Source organism: Carcharodon carcharias, chromosome 13 (genome assembly GCF_017639515.1).
Source record: "Carcharodon carcharias isolate sCarCar2 chromosome 13, sCarCar2.pri, whole genome shotgun sequence".
NCBI classification, from domain to species: Eukaryota; Metazoa; Chordata; class Chondrichthyes; order Lamniformes; family Lamnidae; genus Carcharodon; species Carcharodon carcharias.
This window is the reverse complement of record NC_054479.1, coordinates 119,623,688-119,646,708: the sequence shown is the minus strand read 5'-3', so window position 1 is coordinate 119,646,708 and position 23,021 is coordinate 119,623,688. Positions and strand designations below refer to the sequence as shown.

Genomic DNA, 23,021 nt, shown 5'->3' with positions numbered 1-23,021 from the left:
CTTGCCTTTTGAATCTGCGCCAGCTCTTTCGAAGAGCAATGTAGTTAGTCCAACTCACTGGCTCTTCACCCATGTCCCTGCAATTATTTTTGTATTAAATTTATTTTTTAAAGCTACTATTGAAACTATTTGCACCACCCTATTAGGCAGTGCATTCTAAATCCTAACTACTTGTTGCATTAAAAAAAAGTTTTTCCTTATGTTGCCTTTGATTCTTTTGCCAATTTTATGACCTTAAATCTGTGACTTCTGATTATTGACCCTTCAGCCATTGGAAACAGTTTCCCTTCATTTGCTCTATCTAAACTCTTCAATGACTTTAAACAACGGTTGTCAGATTCCCCCTTGGCCTTCTTTGCTCCAAGGAGAACAACCCCAGCTTTTCCAGTCTGCCCGCATAACTATAATCCATCACCCCTGGAATCATTCTCATAAATCTCTTCTGTGATCTCCTCAACAACATCTTCATGTTCTTTTGAGAACATGGGCTCAATTCCAAATGCTTCTGAGTGTTGTTTTATAAATTGTGGCAGTCACTTAAGCAATGTGCTCACCTGGCCATCATAAGCTGATCACACAATCACAACATTGATTTGTAGCATGACATCATGCTATTGAACAATAATCACTGGATGGGTTTTTAAAGTTGGCAGCATAATTTGGAAGCAGATTGAATCAAAAACAACCCCCAAATAGTAGGTTTGATTCCTGGTCCTTTTATAACTTAGAGTTAGTACATTTCCATGGAATCTGGAAAACCTGAAAATGCAAACAGTTCTATAGTTCCACTGACTTGTGGAATAATATTAAGAAGAGGGTCAATGTGTAAGTTTAGCTTTTAGGTGTGATACAAGATTACCACTGTGGTTCCCAAGTTAAGTTTATTGGAAGTACCAGAGATTTATCAGCAACATATAATGACAATAACAGAATATGTTGAATTCTGAATATTGCAAATGCAGTGACAAGCCAATTTACCCCCAAAACAGTGTCTGATAATTCAAAGGAAAATTGATTCCCAAACAAATATTGTAATGTTTTTCTTCCTCTGCACAAATTTTCTTCACTGTAGCTATTTCTCTTAGTGCAAGTATAATTGTGTTTGTCTACATGTTCTGAAGCTATTATGTTTTTGTAAGATGTGTGTTTGTTGTAGGGGTAAGATTATAGATAAAGAGCTTATAATTTGCCTTTCTTTCTCTCTTCCCTATGTAAAGAAAATGTTCTCCATGTGGTGCATCAAGTGTAATTGATGTAATTGGCAGCACATTTACCTCTTAGTCAGAAGGTTGTGGTTTATAGCAATACTCCAGCATGTAATCTGGTCGACACTTTGTAATACTGAGGGAGTATTGTATTGTCGAAGTTTACCGTCCGTTATATGTGATGCTAAACTGAGGTCCCTAACTGTCAGTTAGCCATAAAAGAAGAATTGTGTTTTGACCAGCATCCTTTCTGTGTGCAAATTGGTTTCTGCATTTTGCAATATATGTGATTGCACTTCATAAAGCAATTCATTAATTATGAAATGCTTTACGCCATCCTAAAGATGTGCAAAGCTGCCACATAGATACAATTTTGTTTTTCTGACTGTAGATGTAATTAAACAAAATGCTGGAAATACTCAGGTCTGGCAGCATCTGTGTGGAGAGAAACAAAGGCCAGAATTTTCCCTTTGGCGATTTGGGGGCGGGGCCCGCTCGCTGATGGGAAAATGATGCAGAATGATGTTGGGAGGAACCCCCGATGTTATCCCCATTCCTTTAAATTTTTAGGAAGGCGGGCGGACAGTGAAATCAGCTGTCCGCCCACTGACTTGTCAATGGCCAATGACAGGCTAATTAAGATCATTAAAGACCTGCCCATCCAACCTTAAGGCTGGCGGGCAGACCAGGAGTCCCACTGGCGGGATGAGGTTTCATATCCGTTTTTAAAAAGTTTAATAAAGTTTATGTCCTTTTTATTAACATGTCCCATCTCGTGTGACGTTGTCACATGAGGGGGACATGTTAATATTTTTATTTTTCTATTTTTTTAAGTTTTGTGCACTGTCACTAATCTCCTTAAGACAGCACTTAGTCTCAGGGAGCGTGTGCGAAAGAGCGCACTTTGACAGTTGGGGAATCCTTTCCTCCCCACCTCCCCCCCACTCCCCCTAGCACTGGAAGCGCATAGTGCTCCCTGTTGGGTAGGCTGCTGGGCAGGCCTTAATTGGCCCACCCACTCAAAATGGCGGCAGGCCCCGTTTCGGTGGCGGGGGTCGGCTGTCCGCCCGCCGCCGAGCTGGTGGGGCCCGCATGCCATCCGAGGGCAAAATTCTGCCCAAAGTTAATGTTTCAGGTTGACGACTTCAGAACCTAATGAAATATCATGACCTGAAACATTAACTCTGTTTCTCTGTTCATGGATGTTGCCTTCTCTGCTGAGTATTTCCACCATTTTCTGATTTTATTTCAGATATTCAGCATGTTGTCAATGGCACCTGAATGAATGCTCCCAGTTGCACAGCTCTTAATTGCTATGGTACTGGGTTGAGCTTCTAATTGCACAACGTGATCTTGCATTGTATTTGCTTCATTTGAGTTTCTTCTGCTTCATAGTTAATGCTCAAGTCCTTTTATGTTCAGGTATAACTTTGACTCTTGGCGGGAATTTTCTTACTTGGATGAAGAAGAAAAAGAAAAAGCAGAATGGTATGTAGTCTTTTACTCCTTTTTGGTTTTGTTCAATATTTTTTTGAAATCCTTTAACATAAATCATTTTAGAAACATTGCTTGTTTCTCATCCAGTTGGATCTATTTGTTCACCAAAACTCCCAAATTAGACAATTGAAGCTTTACTGTTGTCAATCCATACAAATGAAATGGTCACAGTACTAAAAAAAATATTGAGATGGAATATTATGCTTCGGCTTGCCCACATTGAAGGAGGCAAGATCCTGGATAAACTTGAATAGATGTATTCCCTCTTCCCCTGACCCAACCAGCACCCCCTACCATTGCCCCTCCTCCCAAACCAAAAGTAAATAAGAAAAACAGTGGCTCAGGCAGGGATATGTTTTTTTGGTGTTGTGTAACTGTATATTCTTCCCAAATGGCCATTCTCTGTGTGTGACCTTAGATAGCAGGATGACTATAGGATCATCTGAGTGAGATCCAATCAGCAGCAGAGTTGGCATCCACGTGCTCCCACTCCTAGTAGGAATTTATGGGTACAGCTCAGAAGTATTAATCCCAGCTGTCTGCGGTTTCTTCTCCTATTGTCAATCTCTGGGGAGGCTGAGATCAAGTCTGGAGCCTCTGCCAAAGTTTCAGCTCTGTTCAACTAATTTCACATGGACTAGGGTTTGAAACATGAATCTTCTCATCTGTACATAACACACAGCAGATATACCCACTGGGTAAGTTTACACAGCTTTTAGCTTCAACTTTTACCATAATGATGCAATTGTAGGTTATTGTCAACATTTCCACTTACCAAGTGAGAATTAACAGGCATAAACAAGAGTCATTCCAATCTATGTCATTGTATGTTAGAACACCTCAATGCCACCCCAAGCCTGATTTATACTTGGCTCAATCCCATTCCTTGCTCTATCAATACTGTTATGTGTTAACTAGCATCTACATCTAATAGCAATTGTGAAAGGACATGATTTGTTTTTAATGTGAAAGGTATTTTTCCTAATTGTTTTTGCAAAAGCCGCCCATTAAACATAGTTTGCTTTTTCCAGCTGGTCATATCTTGAATTGTCAAAGCTTGAAGCAGTTTGACATGCCGTGTTTTTCTGTTTATAATTTAGTAGATTCTACTGTTGTTCCATTTATAATTTTTTTGGTCCAACTTTGCAAGTCTGATGACTCTGTATAGCTTGCAGTTCTGAGAGCTATATGTACAGCTGCACTTAGAGATTGAATTGTTTCAGCACAAACTCAACATAGTTTGGAACCCTGTCCAAACTCTCTCAAGGATTCAAGAACATCAATAATATAGTCCTAATACTTTGTGATATTTCTGTTTGCAGCCGAGATGAGAGAAAGTGGATTGAGAAGCAGAACAGAGCAGCTCGAGCACAAAGAAAGAAAGAAGAAATGAATAGGATAAGGACACTAGTTGGTAACTTGAAATGATTTTTCAAAACTTCTTTACAAGCTCCTGTTAATTGGAAGTTGCTTTGAATTTGAATTACCTGCTAGTTCAATTTTTTTCACGTGTAAAATGTTTCCTGTGCTGTTTATTTAATTGTTTCATCTGAATTACTGGTTAATTTAAAGCATGACGGATGAGCTCTTTGAGCTTCATTACATTAGGCAGCCTTTGACTGAGTGTGGCATCAAGGAGCCCGAGTAAAATTGAAGTAACTAGGAATTGGGGGTAGACTGTTCATTGGCTGTAATCATGCCTGGCACAAAGGAATATAGTTGGAGGTCAGTCATCTCAGCTCCAGGTCATTGCTGCAGCAGTTCCTCGGGGAAGTGTCCTAGGCCCAAAAATCATCTTCTGCTTCATCAATTACCTTCCCTCCATCACAAGGTCAGGAGTGAGGATTTTTGCTAACGATTTGTGTTTAGTTCCATTCACAACTCCTCAGATAATGAAGCAATCAGTGTGTGCACATGCAGCAAGACCTGGACAGCATTTATGTTCGGGCTGATAAGCGGTAAGTAACACTTGTGCCACAAAACTGTTAGACGATGACCATCTTCAACAAGAGAGGCATTACCATTGCTGAATCCCCCACCATCAATATCCTGCGAGCCACCATTGACCAGAAACTTGAAACCAGTGGCATAGATATGTGTTGCTACATCAGGTCAGGGGCTAGATATTCTGTGGTGAATGACTGAGCTCCTGACCCCCCCTGACTCTTTCCACTATCCACAAGGCACAAGTCAAGAGTATGATAAATACTTTTCATTTACCTGGAATTTGTGCAGCTTCAACAACACTCAAGAAACAGACACCATTCAGGCCAAAGCTGCCTGCTTGATTGACACGCCATTCACCATGTTAAATATTCACTCCCTTCACTGCCAGTGCAGAGTGATAGCAGTATGTGCCAAGATGCACTGCAGTAATTCACTAAAATTGCTTTGCCATAACCTCCTAAATCCACCAACTCTATGACCTAGAAGGACAAGGGCAGCAGCATATGGGAACACTGCTACCTCCAAGTTTCCCTTTACATCACACACCATGGTGATTTGGAAATATATCACTGTTCCTTCATTGTTACTGGGTCAAAATCTTGGACCTCCCTACCTAACAGCACTGTGGGTGTACCCACACAACATGAACTGCAGCAGTTCAAGAAGACAGCTCACCACCACCTCTTGGGGTAATTAGAATGAGTAATAAATGTTGGTTTTGCCAGTGACACCCACATTCCGTGTATGAATAAATGAAAATAAAAGAACCAGGTAAGGTGAATAAATAGTGGAATAAGGCATGGATTTCTCTAGATTGAGAAAGGACTAGAACTAGTTAAACACTAATCTATAGACACAATTTTTGTATGAATCGTGGATATCATATTTCAGGTTTGCAGGTGGCAACAGTTAAGTAACTGGGGTATTATATGTATTGCATCAGTCTTGGGGACCTGTTCTTCAGTGCTCAAATCCATGATTGAACATGATTAAAGTGGAAAGATAGTTTTGTAGTCTCTGATGGGTCAATTATTTGTTTAGCCCTTATAATGGTAAATATACTAGAAAGATATTCAGTATATGAAGGTAAGCTGTTTCTAAAGGGACATTTTCTTGTACTACTAAGTAAGGGATGGACAAGCTTTAGGAACAAACTGCAAAAGTGCTGCATATCTGCTTCACTTAGTTGGTAGTAATGTTGCCTGAGTCCGAAATCTGTAGTTGAAATCCTACCCCAGGATCTTTGCGCATCTATGAGCTGATACTTCAATGCAGTACAGTCTGCTGTGTTGTGTAAAAGGAAAGAATCTCCAATGTGACATTAAATGGCTTATTCAAGTGGACCTAAGTGGCATTATTTGATGAAGCATAGAGTTCTTCCAGCGTCCTGGTCATCAATATTCCTAACTGAACTAGTGTCACTTAGCTAATCATAGGACCTTTAGTTGTCGTGTTTACATGGTGGTTAAAACAATTCACTATTGTGAAGCATTTCAAGACGTGATAGTGCTATACAAAAGTGCCTTCTAATACATATTAATTTCAATATGATCATTTTTGTTCAGTGCACTTGATATTTTTTGTAACCAATGTGTTCATTTCAGATGGTTAAAAGGAAATGGACAGTCATGTAACAACTTCACCCATTTTAGAATCATAGATTGGTACAGCACAGGGAAAGGTCATTGAACCCTCATTGAGTCTGTGTCTTCACATGGCTCAGCCTAAATGTACTGCTGTGCACAACCCTTCCCTTTAATATCCTCCCCAGGGATAGGAATAGGAGGAGGAGGAGCCCCTCCCCCAAACCCCTCACCAAAAATGCCTGGGAGGAGGTGCCATCCAGGGTGAGCTCCCATGATGTGGTGAGGCGCACATGGGTGCAGTGCCGTAAGCGCTTCAATGATCTCCTGTGATCGAGGAGGGTGAGTACAGTGTTGGCACAGGTCACTTAGCACAGCAGTTAGGAACGCCCCCCACCACCTAATTCCCCTTCAAAAGAATTTATAGTATCTGTTTCTTACTTTTGTTGGGTTTGATTGTGGTGAGTGTTGGTCCGTAAGGCTATCATACGTGAACGTATATTGTCAGTTTATACCAAAGAAATCCTGTATAATAAAATGCCAAATACAACTTTTTTGTGGTGATTTGCTTGACAGACACTGCTTACAGCTGTGATCCTAGAATAAAAAAGTTTAAAGAAGAAGAAAAGGCAAGGAAAGAAGCAGAAAAGAAAGCAAAAGCTGAAGCAAAAAGAAAAGAACAGGAAGAAAAAGAGAAAGTAAGGATTAAAAGCTGGTAATGTCTGCGGTTTAATTTTGAATATGTTACAACTCGATTTCTGCTCAAATAATTTAAAAACAAATGTCACGTGAGAAAATCGCACTATACCAGAATTGTCAGTGCAGGAAGGTATTTTATCTCTGGCTTTGGTTGCCCTACCATTCCCCCCATGGGGAACAAACCTTGAATATACCCAAGCATTCTCCTCTTTAAACATGTTCTGTTACAATTTGGCCAGCTAATCTGATTCCAATTTACCCAGTACAAATCAATTCTCACTTCACTAAAAGTGGTCCTCCTTCGATTAAATATTTCTACTTTAATTGCTGCTTGTCCTTTTCCATAGCTAATATGATACTATAATCACTGTTCTCTAAATGCTCCCTTGCTGACACTTGACCACCCTCAATCCCCAGAACCAATTCTAGCAATGCCTCCTCCTTTGTTGAACTGGAAGCATACTGATCAAGAAAATTCCCCTAAACACACTCCCCTTACCCCTTTCCACCCTTTAATTATCCTAATGTAGACCATATGGGATAGGATAGTAACAGTGTAAAGTCTCCCACTATCATTAGTCAGTAGTTTTTGTTGCAAAGATTTCAAATTGGATCAAAAAATGTCTTAAAATATAACTCCTTTGTGACCAAAAAACATGCCTTAGGTTTGTCTTGGAATCTTTACATTTCAGCTACCAGCTGGCTAAGAAATGTATTAGAAGGCAAGGGATCCATTTTAACAAATGTAACAACTCGCCAAGGCTTCTTCAACAGCACCTTGCAAAGCCACAACTTCACAAGGGCAAGGATGGCAAGCACATGGGGACATCACCACCTGCAGGTTCCCTTCCAAGTCACACACCATCCTGACTTGGATCTACATCGACATTCCTTCATCATTACTGGGTTAGAAGTCTGGAACTCCACCCCCACCACCAAACCAGCACCCCCCCCCCCCCACCCATTGGGTGTGCCTACATCACATGGATTGCTGTGGTCAAGAAGTTGGCTCATTATCATCTTCTCAAGGGTAGTTAGGGATGGGAAATGAATACTAATCCAAACTAAGCTCACACCCTTCCTTTATACCATGTTTTCAATCTGGCCATTAATTAATTCATTGTCAATAGGTATATCAGAGTATTTATAGTATATATTTATGACTTAGGCCATTTGAGCCATAAAACCAAATGAGTTCCATTCTTGATAAAACATGTTCTTGGGATAGTTTGCACGTTATTATCCAGACTTCCAATCTAGGTAGAAAAGGTCTCCTAAACCAATAACTTTGCTGCAACTTCTGGTGGCGCTCAGCATCAGGAACCTTGAGTGCACAGTCTAGGCTGCCATTTCAATACAGTACTGAGGGAGTGTTGCACTTTTGGAAGTGCCGTTTTTCAGATAAGAGGATAAACTGAGACATCTGCCCTATCAGATGAGTATAAAAGATCCTAAAGCACCATCTGAGGTAGTGGAGTTCACCAAGGTGTCTAGGCCAACATGTATCTTTCAACCAACATCTCTTAAAACAGATTTTAAAATTCATTATCTCATTGCTGTCTGTGGGCCTCTGCTGGACAGACATGGCCTGGCGTGCTTTGCTACATCACTCAGTGAATGCGTCAAAAGTACTTAATTGGTTGTAATGTGCTTTGGGATAACTTGAGATCACGAAAAGCACCATATAAAATACAAGTCTGCTTTCATCATTTGTGCTGATCAATATCGTAAATCAATGAACCAGACCCAGACCATCACAGATGCATGAATGAAGGACATCATATAAAAACACACTAATATTGCATGAAATGACCCTGTACAGGTGCGGAAGTATAACGCAGCTGGTTGCATTGTGAAGGAACTGAGTAGAGTCGGAAATTGGTTCCAGCCATTGTACCTGATTAAATAAATACAGGCCAATATTATATCCAGCACTCTTGTAAATTTTGAGTACTTTTATATTATTTTTATCCTAAATATTTACAAAATTATAAATTTTCAGGCACTAATATTGTTATAATTTGAAATACATGGTTCATTTCCCTGTATTTTGTTATTTAATTTGGGATTTTTCAGTTAAACTGATATCAGGTTTAGGAATCTATTATGCACGAATAAATTTTACTTGCACAAACCACCTTACATCAGCATTTTGTTCTATTTAGAAAGTCGTTCAAAATACTTCTGTTTTTTTATTTCCAATAAAGCAAAAGCAGGCTGAATTAGAAGTTGCCCGCTTGGCCAAAGAGAAAGAAGAAGAAGAAGCCAGACAGCAGGCCTTGCAAACAAAGAAGGAAAAGGAAATACAGAAGAAAGCAATTAAGAAAGAAAGGCAAAAGCTGCGTACAGTCTGTAAGGTATGATGCACTATTATTTTAGTTGGTGTAGCTGGTCAGTTCTGTGGCTTTCATTGTGAATATAAAGATAATTTTCAGAAAATTAATAGGTGGAAAATCATGGGGAGCTGAGCGTGTGATTATTGGGTATATATTCCTAGAAACCAAGTCTGATTAGGGAGCAGGTAAACCGAGAAATGTTACCCTATAGTTTTCACAGCATGAGGACCATGATGATTTTTAAAAAAATCCAAAATAGCTTTTTTATATAAATGGCACTTTGTAAGGTATTCTAATGTGATCTCCCTCAATCAACATATTACCACAATTGAGATTAGCATATACTTTATCAAATATCCTTTGAAGTGCAAGCAACAAAGAAGCATGCTGTTTACACTGAGCTAAAAACTCTTATTTCTTCAGCTCCTACCTACTAATCTCAAAGAACAGCAATTGCTCTATTTGACGTAGAAAAGCCAAACAAAATATATTTAATCTGACCAGACTTTGTTACTGTTTCTGCTCTCTGCCATTTGGGCAGCAGTTGAACAAATGGTTTTCCAGTCTTTTGTTTTTCTGTCCCTGCTAATCCATTAATCCTCCTTCTGTCCATTTCTTAATGTATAGTTCATTGATTTAATCATGAATCCACCCTCAATTTTCTCTATAGATATTATTCCTGATCCCTGGGTGTATATTATTGTCCTTTAGAATTATTCCAACAGTCATTACATGCCAATCTTTAGACAGCTGAGTTTTTGCTTTACAGGTGATTTCCACATCCCTTCTCTTGTAAATTTGTATTGCCCCCAGGCTTCTATTCTCTCACTTTCCACTTCTCACCAGATGTTGGTTTCAGTTACTGTGTTGTTTGTGACGTGATATGCCTACATGCTATCATTAAACCTAATATATCATCTACAATTACAGTTGGCAAATTGCAAAACATGATATTTGAAACCTAATTAATGCATTGTGAAACAGCATTACCAGCTATTTAAAAGCCAAAACCAGCTTTAAGGATTTTGATAGGATAAATCTTTTTTCTGGATAGTCACTTCATGAACTTGTATGACAAACTTTTTAGTGACGTCTGTGTCAAACTGGTTTCCGTGCACTATCTTTTACACGTTTTAGTTCAGGTATCTTCAGAGGTTTTTTTTTTTTGTTTCTTCGTCCAGCTCATTAATCCCCCACCACCCTCGCCAAGTTCAACTAATGAGATGTAACTTCTGCTCTCTTGATTCTCTCCCCACTTGACTCCTGACCATCCAGCTCATCTTCCTGGCTCCCATTCCAGCAGATATTGTTATTGGTTCCCTTTCCTCTAGCATCATTCTACTGCTCATCAAAACCAATGTTGCATTATCATCCTCTTCCAAATGACCCATTTTTGATTTGTCTGTTTTATTTAAATATCAACCCATCTCTAATCTCATTTTCCTAAGTTATTGAACATGTTGCTTTCCAGCTGCATGCTCACCCCTCCCTCTAATCCTGCTTCACCCCTTATCAAAGCACTGAAACAGCCTTAGCCAAAGTCATGAATGATCTTCTTTATAATTCAATATCATGCATTATCACTGAAGTTGTCACTGAAGAAGTGTCAGTGCCATTCCAGATTTTCCTTTTATGGAGGAGCTGGACGGTGAACCCACTATAGCAGAGCTCAACAAGGTCATTGACCGTCTAGCCAGTGGTAAAGCCCAAGGGAAATGATGGCGTTCCACTTTAAATCATCAAAAGTGGAAAACCAGCATTGCTGCAGCTTCTCCATGAACTTTTGTGTCTCTGCTGAAAGCAAACATTTGTGCCTCAAAACGAGCGTGATGCAAAAATAGTCACCTTGTACAAAAGCAAAGGGGATTGCAGTGACTGTAACAATTATAAGGCATTTCCTTATTAAGTATTGTGGGGAAGGCCTTTGCCCACGTTGCTCTGACCAGATTGCAGACTCTGGCAGCATCATGTATCTGCCTTGAGTCTCAATGCAGCTTCAGATCTGGCAGATTGACAGTTGACATTTTCTCACTTTGGCAGTTACAAAAATGCCGCAAGCAGCACAGACCACTCTACATTGTCTTTATAACCTTGTTGGCAGAGATGGACTCTTTAAACTGCTGTAGAAAATAGGCTGCCGGCCTGGACAACATTTCTTATTTCCACTAGAACATATACACAGTTTTGTCAGTTACAATGGAGCATCATGGGAGCCTTTCAAGATCAGCAGTGGGGCAAAGCAGGACTGCGTCCTGGTGCCAACTCTCTTTGGCATATTTTTCACCATGCTGCTATTGTATGCTTTTGGTGATTCAAATGATGGTATCTACTGGCATGCGAGAGCTGACGGGAAGCTGTTCAACTTGACGACTGCGCACCAAGACCAAAGTACATAATGCCCTAGGCCATGAGTTGCTGTTTGCTGATGACGTCACGCTGGCATCCCACACTGAAGTCCACTTGCAACAGCTTGTAGATTAGTTCCCCTGGGAATGCAAAGAGTTTGGACTGACGATCAACATTTGGAAGGCCAAAGTGTTTGCCTCCTTGAGCCAGTGGCAACTCTATTTGCTGGGTCATGCGAGCCAAAGACATGTTCTATGGCGAGCTTACTATTGGCACAAAACTAAAATGTCACCCACATCTGTGATACAAGGATGTCTGCAAGCGGGACTTCAAATTGACAGGGATTGGATTCGATGCAAGGGAAGTTCTTGCTGCTGACAGGAGCGCTTGGAGACAAGCAGTCAGGAAGATCCTGGAAAAAGCAAAGGATAAAAGAAGTGACTAGACGGTGGAAAAGTGAGTCTGCTGGAAGGAAAAAAAACACCTGTTGACCTCAGGTGAATGCTGTTTATCTGTGCCAGCTGTGGAAGGGACTACCACTCATGAATTGGTCTCCACAGCCACAACAGACGATGTTCAATACAGAAGTGACAAGCACCTTGGGTGCAGTCTCCCAAGACAAATGGATGTGATTTAAATTGAAATTATCCCTCCTGGTCTTTTCTGACCTTTAAACAATATCCCTTATGATTTGACCATGCCATCATGCAACAATGTCTCTCCTCTGCTACCCATGAGACTAGCCTTTTATGATTCATTTCATATCTAACTATGGCCCATCCATTTCCAGCTTTTCTCGGCTTTTCTTTGCTTCCACCTATCATCACCTCAAGTAACCTTAACTTGCTTTTTATTATTTGCACATTGCTCCTTACTGACATATTTGAAAGCACTGGGTCAGCTTTCACCTGGCTTGTATTTGTTAATACCCAACTCCATCTCTCCGCTACAAAAACAGAAACACCTGGAAAAACTCAGCAGGTCTTGTAGCATCGGCAGAGAAGAGCACAGTTGACGTTTTGAGTCCTCATGACCATTCAACAGAAGATTCTGTTGAAGGGTCATGAGGATTCAAAACGTCAACTGTGCTCTTCTCTGCCGATGCTGCCAGACCTGCTGAGTTTTTCCAGGTATTTTTGTTTTAGGTTTCCAGCATCCGCAGTTCTTTGCTTTTATCCATCTCTCTGCTGCTTCTTTTGTACTTTGCCAGCATGGAGATGGCTTGTATGATATCAAGTCTTGAATGAGTCACAATATCTGGAAGACTGAAGCGATTGTCTTTGACCCCTGCTACAAATTCTACTCACATTACTGACCTCTTCCCCTTTCCCATTGCACACTTGGCTCAAAATTTTGGTGCCCTGTAAAGCCACAAGCTGAGCTTTAAATCTCATGTCCTTGATTGTCATCAAGGCTGTGTACATCCACAACTACAGCATTGTCCACCTCCACTGCTACCTCAGTCTTTTACCATTGAAATCTATATTATGTGCCTTTGTCATGTGTGGACTTGACTCTGCAACACTCCTTTCCTGTTTTCCCATTCCCTGCCCTCCTTATATTCCAACTTGTCCAAAATTCAATTCTGAACTCACCCATCTCCCTGACTTCAGTGCCGTGAATAATAATTCAAAATCCTCATCTCTATCTATCTGACACTTCATGCCCTTGCTCCACTTGATTTATACTCTGCCGAGACCACAACAGCACAAACAAAATAGGCTTAGAATGACCGTTTCCTGTCCTGTAAAATCTTCACAATCTGCTCCAGCCCTAAATACCTTTCTGAATGCTCTAACTTATGCCTTCTGTGCATCTTCCCTTCATCTGGTTAGGCTACAGCTACTATATTCCTTTCCCTTTACCTCTGCAGCTCTTTCTTTAAAAACCTTTTCAAAATCTATCTTTAACTTAGCCTTCAATCACCCTTTCTGGCCTCTTCTTTCATTGTTTAGCATCTATCTCAAATATTTGTGAATTGTCTTGGACACACTTTTCCAGTTATGTCTTGCCTTTTTGGGAATTTTTGGCAACAACAAAAAGGCTGTTCAAACATGTCCAATCTCTCCCAGTACTTTTCTCATCAAATCACCGTATCTCCCTCTTTGCTCTTTCCAGAAATGCATTTACTGTTTTCTTGAGCTGATTTATGTCAGTTTCAATACCTCATTTCTAACTTTGTGCACAGCTTTTACCCTTTGTGTAAATTAAAGTGACTTATCTTCCTCATTTTAATTGTGTTCAAGCCCTTCACCATTAAGAAAAATTTGCGTCTATCAAATTTGTTGATTTTTCCCCTCCCTATATCTGAGGTTACCTATTTAAGGTTTTATGAGATTCCTCTTTTCAATAGAAATCAACCCCACCTTCTTTCACCCTTTTTATAAACTTAATTTAATATCTAGAATTGTCTTTGTCTCCCTTTCTCTGTACCATTTCAAAAGTAATGAACACCTTCCCATAATTAGGTAACCAGACAAGAACTACATACTGTACTCCATAATTGATAATTGGATATAAAGATGCTTTTCAATAAATCACCATATTTGTTGCCAAACATCCAGTAGTATCACATATTTGTATTCATTGTTCAGCTATCAGTTTACAATAAGAATTTGGAAAATCTAGACCATAAAATCATCACTGGCTCAGCTTATGTCTACTTTTTTCACCCTTACTATAAAGAGCAGGAGATATTTTTGTCCACCTGCAAACTGTTTAAGAAAAATAAACTGACATTACATCATCCACAGCTTGCAGACTGATCACAACTAAAGTAAGGCTTTTAAAAACTTATTGATAGACACAAAAAAGAATGTCTTGAAATTTATTATAAAGAGGGCAGTGTCTTTGGGGCTTTAAATTAGTGCATCACTTCAAGCTAGTTTTATATTGTGTCCTCATACTTGGATAAAGTTTCTAGGATGTGATTCTTTACCAGAAGCTCAGAAATGTTAGTTGGCTGTTTAGGGGCAGAATTATTGAGCCTCATGCTATCCACACCTCTATCCGTTCTCTGATAGGATAGGGATCAGAAGTGGGAACCAGCTGATTTATTCCCCTCGCCCACCTGCCCCCTTTAGAGGTGACATGCTCAAGACTAAATGTAGCAGCATCACCCACTGCCTTGGCTGACAGCTAATGAGGGATTGAGATTTGTGCCATTGATTTGTTTTTATGGCTGTGTTGGCTAGCTAGTGTACTTAGCATTCAGCTTTTGTCTTGAAATCATGCCCTGCTATCCATGTTCTGTATGTACTGCTGCCACCACTGTACAAGTAGTTCTGAGAACTATACAACATCAGCGCCATTGGCATCTGTAGTTATAATCAATGCTGACTTAAATCATTGGACTTTCCAGTCTGATTACTGTATTGTAAAGATGAAAGACTTTTTTATTTTCAAAGAATTGGAACTACTTCACTGATGATCATACTGAAAATGTGAAAATGATGGAGGATGTGGAGAAACTCTGTGATCGACTTGAACTGATGAGGTAAATATCCTTTTATTTTAAAATTCCTTATCTTCGTAATTCCAGGTGAATAGTTTGCTTTCAATTTATTTTTAAAATTTAAGTTCATACTTATGCTCGTGGTCTCTCTGAAGTATATTTGGAAGAGATGTAATTCAGGATTTCCCTCAGTTCTTCCTTGATAGGAACAAAAACTATGAATAAAAAAAGTAATACAAATACTGAAAATCTGAAATTAGAGCATAAAATGATGTTTTAGTACTTTTGCCTATGCCACAACTTCAATCCCTCTCCCTGGCCATTGTTTCAAGTTGAACCAGAATGTCCACAGCCTGAGCTGAGCTCCCCACCCTATATCTCCTCTGTCACAAAGACTGACACCTCTAACATCACCCCTCGCTCCTTCTCTTAAACCCATTTGCTGCTTATCATGTTTATCTTTATCCATGTTTTGTGCATTTTCTTTTCTCTGACCTTCCATAGGAATTCCATCACCATTTACAACCCTTTCTCCTCCTTTTAGCATTCTCCTTGAAACCCTGACCAAGCTTTTGGTCACCCCTACTAATAGCTGCTTCTTTGAATTAGTCAATTTTGTTTGAGTATGCCTCCAGAGCACTTAATGGAGTGATTTTTTTTCAGTTTAAAGATGTTATACAAATGCAAATTGATTTTCAGGGCTGGGAGGGGGGAGAGTTTTAACATACATGCACAAACTTTAATAGTCACCCCGCCCCCGCTGAGTAAGTGTTAATTTTGCACTTTTTATATTTGTGTCCATTCAAGGACTGGATTAATTCCACCCATAAGTACGTCTGTAACATTAAGGGCCAACAGTATTACAATCAGCCCCAGAAAACCTGACCACAGCATTTTATTTAGTAGGTTTCAATGTGTTTTCATGTCTTATTTCTTTCCAGCCTGCAAGCCTTAAATGAAGTACTTGCATCAAGTACAAGGGATGAAGGCCAAGCTGAGATAGAGAAACAGGTATGATCTATAAAAAAACAGAAAATACTAGAAGCGCCCAGCAGATCAGGCAGCATCTGCGGAGAGAGGAGCAGAGTTAACATTTGTCTGATGACCTTTTGCTTATGATCCATAATATTTGCTGGATGAAACAGTAGTGCAGGCTATTCAGCCAGCCCCTTGAGCCTATTCTGCCAACTGATCTGTACTTCAACTCCATGGCAGTACTACATCTGTGCTTTCAAATTTGGATTGTGTTTGAAGAGAGTTTTGTAAGACGGGGTGGGGTGGAGGGGGTAGAGAAACACTGTTGCTGATACTGGTGGGAGCAGTTCAGTTTAAGAACATCACAGTGAAATGTGTATGAATTTAATTAAGAAATCTTTCTCCAACTGCACTCCCAGCAAAATAGTAGTAATACACTAAATGTAACTAGTGTTAGGCACTGACTCAAACTTGTGATTGTTGCAAGCAAAGTTTAACATTTTTTCCTGTTGGTCTGTGCATGTGTCTTAGGGTTTTTTTTTTATTTACATACCTTAATTATCTGAGCTTCAGTTTGCTTTGTGTTTGATCATACAAAAATAATTCATGTATGCCACCTACTTGCCACCAAAAGCGCCGGGCAATAAAATCATTTGGTGGTTGGGAACAGGTTACTTTCTTTTACAAGTACTTGTAGTGCCTTTTGTGTTGCCATTCCATGGTGTCTCTTTTTCTAAATGGCAATAATGGCAAGAAGAATGGAGGGTTGATCAGTAAGTTCGTGGATGACACGAAATTGGTGGGGTGGTAAATAGTGAGGAGGATAGCCTTAGATTACAGGAGGATATAGATAGGCTGGTCAGTGGCAAATGGAATTTAATCCAGATAAGTGTGAGGTGATGCACTTGGGCAGGACAAACAAGGCACAGGAATACACGATGAATGGTAGGACCCTGGGAAGTACCAAGGATCAGAGGGACTTTGGTGTGCATATCCACCGGTCCTTTAAGGTAGTGGGGCAGGTAGATAAGGTGGTTAAGTAGGCATATGGGGATACTTGCCTTTATTAGCCAAGGCATAGAATATAAGAACAGGAAGGTTATGCTGGAACGGTATAAAACGCTGGTTAGGTCACAGCTAGAGTACTGTGTGCTGTTCTGGAATCTGCATTATAGAAAGGATGTGTTTGCAGTAGAGAGAGTGCAGAGGAGATTTATCAGGTTGTTGCCTGGGCTGGAGAGTTTTAGTTATGAGGAGAGATTGGATAGACTGGGAATTATTTTCCCTGGAGTAGAGGAGATTGAAGGGGGACATGATTGAGGTGCTTAAAATTATGAGGGGCATAGATAGGGTAGACAGGAAGGAACTTTTCCCCTTGGTGGAGGGATCAATAGCCAGGGGGCATTGATTTAAGGTAAGGGTCAGGAAGTTTAGAGGGGATGAGGGGAAGAATTTTTTCACCCAGAGGGTGGTGGGAATCTGGAACTCACTGCCTGAAAGGGAGGTAGAGGCAGAAACCTTCATAACATTTAAGAAGTATTTGGATGTGCACTTGCGATGCCATGGCATACAAGGCAATGGGCCTAGTCCTGGAAAATAGGATTAGAATAGTTAGGTACTTGTTTGACTGGTGCAGATTCAATGGGCTTTTTTCTATGCTGTTGATCTCTATGACTCTAATTATGAACAAAACATGCTTGCCTTCTATTCCCTCTTCTGTACTTGATCTGTTTCAATAGCTAATTCCAACAAATGCTGAATGATAGCATCCCTAGCAGATCCAGATGAGGGAAAGTTGATATCGAATAATTGTACTGAAAAATTGGAATTTGAGGAAATCCTAATTGAATGAGCAATAATCTTTTTAAATTTTAACTTATTCTAAAGATCCAAGAGGTAAATGCACAGTTGGCAAGAGAGAAAGAGGAAGCTGAGGCACGAATGCGCCAGGCTGCGAAAAGTTCTGATCATGCCACAGGATGTGGTGGAGGAAGCAAAACCTGGCCAGAAGAAGACTTACAGCTGTTGATAAAAGGTGTAAATATCTTTCCTGCTGGAACTAATGCAAGGTAATACATGGCAAAAAATGTTGAATAAGTAACTTAATTATAGTAAGAATGTGTCATGCTTGCTGCAGCTCTTTGCAACTGTGAAAATCCAGCATAAGTATTTGGAGAAATGAAAATGCTTTTGTTTTCTAAATGTAAAATTAGAAGCAAGAGTCCTTAGCTCTGTACCTTTGTTTCACCGGGGTGGGGGGGTGGGGGCGGGGGGGCGGCGTGGGTGGGTAACGCGATGAAGATGAACAAAAACATAAGCAGGTCAATGTTAACTTAAATATTTCCAAAAAATATGGGACTTCCCTCGGTTGATTCATTGACCCTCTTGATTTTCCATCTCTACTGCACATCTTGGTAGGCCCTAATCCTTAATTGAGGGAAATATTTGTCTTCTGACTTTTCCTCCACCTATATTTTTCTGTATCTTTCATCCTCTGAAGGTTCAATTATTGTTCCGTGGGTGCTTCATTTCTCCAGAAACCTGTTCATGTGAGGGGGTGTGGGAGATGCCATCACAACCAATCACTGTACAGTATTCATCTCATATGCCATAGTTTGACTGCAAATTTGTCAACATTTAAAAGTGAAAGATTAATGATTAACATTATGCTTGGGTCACTACATCAGAAATGTTGTGTTTGGATAGCTGGATGCTCAAATACCTGTCCAAGGTTGCCCCTTTCTCTTCCAATCATCACTTAAAAAAAAATCCAATTTGTTAAAGCGAGTAATTAATCCGAGTGATCGTATAGAACTGTTCTTTTTCAGATGGGAAGTAATTGCTAATTTTATTAATTCACACTCAACAAGTGGAATCAAAAGGACAGCCAAGGACGTAATCAACAAAGCCAAGAATTTACAAAAACTTGGTAAGTACGGGATCTCCTTTCATTCAATCTTCAGCATAACCTGATCCACCATTTGACAAAAGCATTGTAAGTGACGATAGAAAAACTGAAAAGCTTTAATCAGTTTATATGGAAAAACATAAGTTGTTTCAGGGAGAATTATCAAGCAAATGCTATGGCCAAAAGAAAACCTTTCATGATGTTGTTGAATTTTAATCGTTGAATCTTTTGGATATTTAGTGTTGTACTGATCAGTTGTAGAGCTGGGTAGTCATAATAGAAAGCTGCATTGCTTTGCAGGTTCATTCCTGAGCTTTCTGATGTTTATCTGTACATATATTTGGAAGCACTATTCATTCCTTTCAATGCAGAGAAACTCAAATGAAGGAAAATCACAAAAGCATTTACATAGAAACATAGAAAAAAGGAGCAGGAGTAGGCCATTCGGCCCTTCAAGCCTGCTGCGCCATTCATTATGATCATCCAACTCAATAGCTTGCTCCCGCTTTCTCCCCATACCCTTTCATTCCTTTTGCCCCAAGAGCTATATCTAACTCCTTCTTGAAAGCATACAATGTTTTGGTCTCAACTACTTTCTATGGTAACGAATTCCACAGGCTCACCACTGTCTGGGTGAAGAAATTTCTCCTCATCTCAGTCCTAAATGGTCTACCCCATATCCTCAAACTGTAACCCCTGGTTCTGGACTCCCCCACCGTTGGGAACATCCTTCCTGCATCTACCCTGTTTAGTCCTGTTAGAATTTTATAGGTTTCTATGAGATCCCCCTCATTCTAAACTCCAGCGAATATAATTCTAATCAACTCAATCTCTCCTCACACTACAGGAAGGACGTAATAGCTCTGGAGAGAGTGCAGAGGAGGTTTATAAGAATGTTGCCAGGGTTAGAAAAGTGTAGCTACGAGGAGAGATTGGATAGGTTGGGGTTATTTTCCTTAGAACAAAGAAGGCTGAGAGATGACTTGATTGAGGTGTTCAAAATTATGAGGGGAATAAATAGAGTGGACAGGATAAAATTGTTTCCCTTGATGGAGAATTCCAGAACCAGAGGACATAGATTCAAGATAAGTGGCAGAAGGTGTAGTGGGTCATGAGGGTAGTGGGTGTCTGGAATTTGCTGCCCAAGTTGGTGGTAGAGGCAGAAACTTTAAACTCTTTTAAAAAGTACCTGGATCTGCACCTAAAGTGCTGTAGGCTGCAGGGCTATGGGCTGGGTGCAAGAAGGTGGGATTAGAAAGGGCACCTGGGTGTCCTTGGACTGGCATGGACAAGATGGGCCGAATGGCCTCCTCTGCGCTGTAACTTTTCTATGGTTCTATGTCAGTCCTGCCATCCCAGGAATCAGTCGGGTAAACCTTCAATAGTTAAACTTAAACGAGTTCAGCTGTCAATACAGCTTTCTCCTTTGCACCATGTTCTGTCCACCAACAAAAGTGGGTAGCTTTTTAATTATTTCTATTTGTCTTTCAGATCCTCTGCAAAAAGATGAAATTAATAAGAAAGCATTTGAAAAATTCAATAAAGAGCACAGTACAGCAGTTGCAGCACTGGATAAGGCAACTCCTTCAGAGAGGTTTGAGGGTAAGAAATGGTGAACAGTATGTAATGAGAATATATTTGTTATCTCTTAAAAAATGACATCAATCCACACTGAATTTGAAAGTGTGCTCATTTACAAACATTTAAAGCTGATGTATATATGTTGGGACTTAAGCAAGCAGAAAGCATCATAAGTTATATTTTATAATTTTTGAAGACTGGAAAGCAAAACAGGTGTTTTGTCCCACTCACATTTAATGTCTACACCCAGTGTACTCTTCACTGTTGTGAGAGTATGCACACTGAATTTCAGGCAACCAAGGGCAATTAGATCACAGACAACTAGTACCTGAAAAGTTGTCTTTTAATAGTAATGTTTCAATTTTTTAAATGAAAAAAACACTAAGGTACAAGAGAAAAAGCTTCTCTGGCCAAAATGTTATACTGCAACAGCAGGAGTAAAAACAAAAGAAAAAAATCCTTCATAATGGCTGAGCACCTAATTTTTTGGGACAACTAAGTTTGGAATGACTCCTGGCTAGTGGACCACTTTAGTTCCCCAAAGGGGAGAAAAAAAGAATTCAACTTTAGAAGAGGCAGTGAAACTCCAATACCTTTCAAAATAGTGAGGGTTAATCAGTGTATGTCCTTAGTTATTTAGCCTCAGAATATATTATTCACCTCTATACTCCTGAGGAGGAAAGTGGGTGGGGGAGAGAATCCTGCTTCTGATTAACACCTCTGTAAAGTGCATGGGTGGTGGTAGTAGAATAAAGTCTGTTTGATTGCTACTCTCCATTGCAGTATGCTGGTGATGTTTGAGGCCTTGGCTCACAAAAATAACCACTTAAGCAGGAAATTGGCATTAAAATGAATTGATAACATCTGTTATGATGTGGCATGTGGTATTTGCCTGGCTGACCAAATCAAGGGAAACTTGGCTATGCTATCACAATAGTTTTGCACTTATTATGAGGAAATTTGTGCATTGAATTGAGAAGTAATGAGTTGACTAATGAGATTTTAAAAATTAAAACATTAGCAAAAGAAAAAGCATATACAATGAGTTACTTACTTATAACAAATCCCAAAATTCCTAATTAACCTGACTCCCAACAACATACACCCTTTAAGGCAACAGTCCAAAATAGATTTTAAATGTAGAGAGGCAGTCCAGCAAGGCATTCACTTGACAGTGAAATGCTAAAGGCTTTTTAACACAACTTTGCAGTAACTAAAGTGGCTAGACGCTGTTTCCCCAGTGTACCTTTTAGATCCTATGCAGCCACCCCAATACAACCTTCCATCCTTCTTTAAATATATTTCTTCCTCTTAATCTGTAAATCCCATTGTTTCCATGTGTCTTTGGAATTTACTTTTCTCATACTCTAAAAATCCTTCATGTTGTCAATATGGCCTTTTCCTTTTGGGAAAAGTAATAACTTTGCCCTATTTATCCTGTCAGATGTAGAACTTTGGTTTTCAAAGAATGATGATAAACACCTCTCCACTTATATTAAAATGCAAATTTCATGCACACCCTAGCTCACTCATGCATTTCATACCCTTTTTACACCTAACTCTTTAATTTCAACCTTGCAGTCTATCCAACTCTAATTCAATTAAATCAAATCAGCCACACAGAACCATAAGCCTACTTAATATTATTGTGGGGTATTATAATGAAAAAATGGTACTTTTGTGACATTTAGGAGAGAAAAGGGTAGAAAATTGGACTACTAAAACTTAGCAAGTCATACTTAATGCTTTATTCAAGTAATAGCTACCCTGAATTCAATGCCTTTTATAATTCTGATCTTGATGTGAACAAATAAAGGCTTTGTGGAATTTTTCAAAGGTAAGAAGTGACTGACAGCAAGTTTGTAAATGCTTCTCTGATGCTTGCTTTTGACTAGAAGAATTAAAACCCTACATTACTGGTTGATTATTTTGTTTTGTGCCATAGCACCTGGTAGTGACATTAACCCTTGGACAGCAGAAGAACAGAAACTTCTGGAACAAGCACTAAAGACCTATCCAGTGAACACCCCTGAACGATGGGAAAAGATAGCAGCAACTGTTCCAGGAAGAACAAAGAGAGATTGCATGAAGAGATACAAGGTGAGTAAAAGTCTGAACCAGTTCTAGTTCCTTTATAAACAATCCAAAGCAGTTTGCAACCTCTTAAGCATAATAAAATTTAGACTTGCAAGTTCCTACCTTTTCAACTTTTTAAAAATGTATACATTTTATTTAAACTTAGTTTGAGTATAACTTTGATTCAGAGGTGTTACCTATACTAATGTTTAGTCATCTGCTATGCCTGATTTCAAAGCTGGCCTTTATGTTGAAACTTTTGCTCCTACTTAACAGGAACTTGTTGAAATGGTCAAAGCAAAGAAAGCTGCACAAGACCAAGTTAATACTGCTAGATCGAAGAAATGAGATGTTACCACTCCCTTTTATCATTGTGCATGTGATTATTTGATAATAAAACAACAAAACCAAATA

The 23,021-nt window shown here is 39.5% G+C and overlaps 1 protein-coding gene across 1 annotated transcript in view; it reads left to right on the top strand.

Annotated features, from left to right (window-relative positions):
- dnajc2 (DnaJ (Hsp40) homolog, subfamily C, member 2) overlaps window positions 1-23,019 on the top strand; it is a 42,461-nt gene extending 19,442 nt beyond the window's left edge. Inside the window, exons 7-17 of the mRNA XM_041202916.1 lie at window positions 2,628-2,693; window positions 4,025-4,116; window positions 6,809-6,930; window positions 9,139-9,288; window positions 15,021-15,109; window positions 16,009-16,078; window positions 17,930-18,111; window positions 18,871-18,971; window positions 20,442-20,552; window positions 22,477-22,631; window positions 22,884-23,019. Coding sequence (XP_041058850.1) covers window positions 2,628-2,693; window positions 4,025-4,116; window positions 6,809-6,930; window positions 9,139-9,288; window positions 15,021-15,109; window positions 16,009-16,078; window positions 17,930-18,111; window positions 18,871-18,971; window positions 20,442-20,552; window positions 22,477-22,631; window positions 22,884-22,955 — 1,210 coding nt within the window. The 3' untranslated portion in view covers window positions 22,956-23,019. The remainder of the gene's footprint in view (window positions 1-2,627; window positions 2,694-4,024; window positions 4,117-6,808; window positions 6,931-9,138; window positions 9,289-15,020; window positions 15,110-16,008; window positions 16,079-17,929; window positions 18,112-18,870; window positions 18,972-20,441; window positions 20,553-22,476; window positions 22,632-22,883) is intronic.
- Window positions 23,020-23,021: the final 2 nt, after the last annotated feature.